The sequence below is a fragment of the Octopus sinensis genome, linkage group LG1 (genome assembly GCF_006345805.1).
Source record: "Octopus sinensis linkage group LG1, ASM634580v1, whole genome shotgun sequence".
Classification (NCBI taxonomy): domain Eukaryota; kingdom Metazoa; phylum Mollusca; class Cephalopoda; order Octopoda; family Octopodidae; genus Octopus; species Octopus sinensis.
In genome coordinates, this window is record NC_042997.1 from 113,139,746 (window position 1) to 113,141,323 (window position 1,578).

Below are 1,578 nucleotides of genomic sequence, written 5' to 3' on the forward strand. Positions count from 1 at the left end.
CTTCTATAACTCCGGTGTTGGTGTCACACCTAGCCTGGGGACTTGATATGGTCACACCGTCACTGTTAGACATCCTTGCAGGCTCAGCATGAACCATTGTGCCAAGTGTTGTGCTCAATTCTGGTTCTGGTTCTTGTGTGTTTAGCGGGACCGGTTGCTCAACTGTCACTAACTGCAATGAGTGACCCTCCTTCTTAATCCATGCAGTATTCTTTCTGGCATGTTTCATATATTTTGCCTTGGATGCAACCTTGTCGAACATGGTTTTGTGTATTACATACTCACCTATTTTAAAGAATGGTTTGCAGCAACCCTCAGTGGTCTTTTCATTAACTTTCTGGCCGGTGATAATTTACAACCACCCAAGGGACTCTGATGGTTGAACAAAATTTTGTTCAAGTAGTTGCCGAAATTTCTTGTCTTCAGGTCAAAATGCTTCAATGCAGCTTTCACAGTTTGTATGGCCCTTTCAGCAGCGCCATTAGATGCCGGACTGTAAGAAAGTGCCTCAATTTTTCTGCAACCCATTGATGACAACATATTCCCTAACACAAGAAATTCAGGCCCGTTATCTGATACTAAATCTGTGGGCACACCAAAACGAGCGAAGACCTCAAGCAGCTTGCTTTTTACTGTCTCAGCCGAGCGATTAGGACACAAGAATGCTTCAATCCATGTTGAACAGGCATCTACAATTACAAGTATGTTACTGATGTTTGGAACATATGCCCAACCCATATGCACATGTTTCCAGGGCCCAGAAATAGGCCATGAATTATTTGCCTTTACTAAATCTGGCCTAGCTCTCTGGCAACTATTGCAAGATTTAACAAACTTCTCCACCAAGTAAGCCAACCCAGGCCACCAAACACAGAATCGTTAATTCTTAATTGTTTGTTGAATGTCCATGTGTGTGTGTTGTAGTTTAGCTAATACTTTGGCTCCATAAGGTGCTAGAATAAATGGACAATGTTTATGATATATTAAGCCATTTTTGCATGTTAAAAAATCTTTCTCTTTAACAAATGCATGTTCCAGATTTGAGACCGATCTCCAATTTTGCTGTAAAATTCTTTCCTTTATTTTGTTATATAATGCATCAGCATCTAATTGTTTTCAGATGTCTTCTATCATTATGTGATCGATGTCCTGCTGCTCACTTTACAGTGATCCCTCGCTATTTTGCGGTTCAGCTATCGTGGATTCACGACTTGGCGGATTTTTAAAATATCCATTAAAATATTAATAATAAATATTATTTCCTAGCCTAGGAACAACAAAGCAAGCGTAAAATAGCAAAACAGCATATACAGGGGTATTTGAACTTAAGACGGGCTTTGATTGGTGCAATGGAGAGAGACGGCAAATCACAGCTTTCTATTTTGTAATCTGGCCTGTGATTGCCTGTGATTGCTCTGACTGATGCTCAGATCCGCAGCGTCTTCACTTATCTCTCTCTCGCGGCCATTTCGCTTCAAGCTTTCCCAACGAGTGGTTTACTGTAGTGCTGTTGTGTGATTTTTTTTGTTTCTTTGCGTTAAACTTTGCGTTTTCATCCCCTGCAATGGTTCCCAAGGT

The 1,578-nt window shown here is 40.8% G+C and overlaps 1 protein-coding gene across 1 annotated transcript; it reads right to left on the reverse strand.

Moving 5' to 3' along the window:
* Positions 1-285: 285 nt before the first annotated feature.
* On the reverse strand, positions 286-738 carry LOC115220849 (uncharacterized protein K02A2.6-like). Its single transcript, XM_029791065.1, has one exon. The coding sequence runs from the start codon at positions 736-738 to the stop codon at positions 286-288; it is 453 nt and encodes a 150-aa protein (XP_029646925.1).
* Positions 739-1,578: the final 840 nt, after the last annotated feature.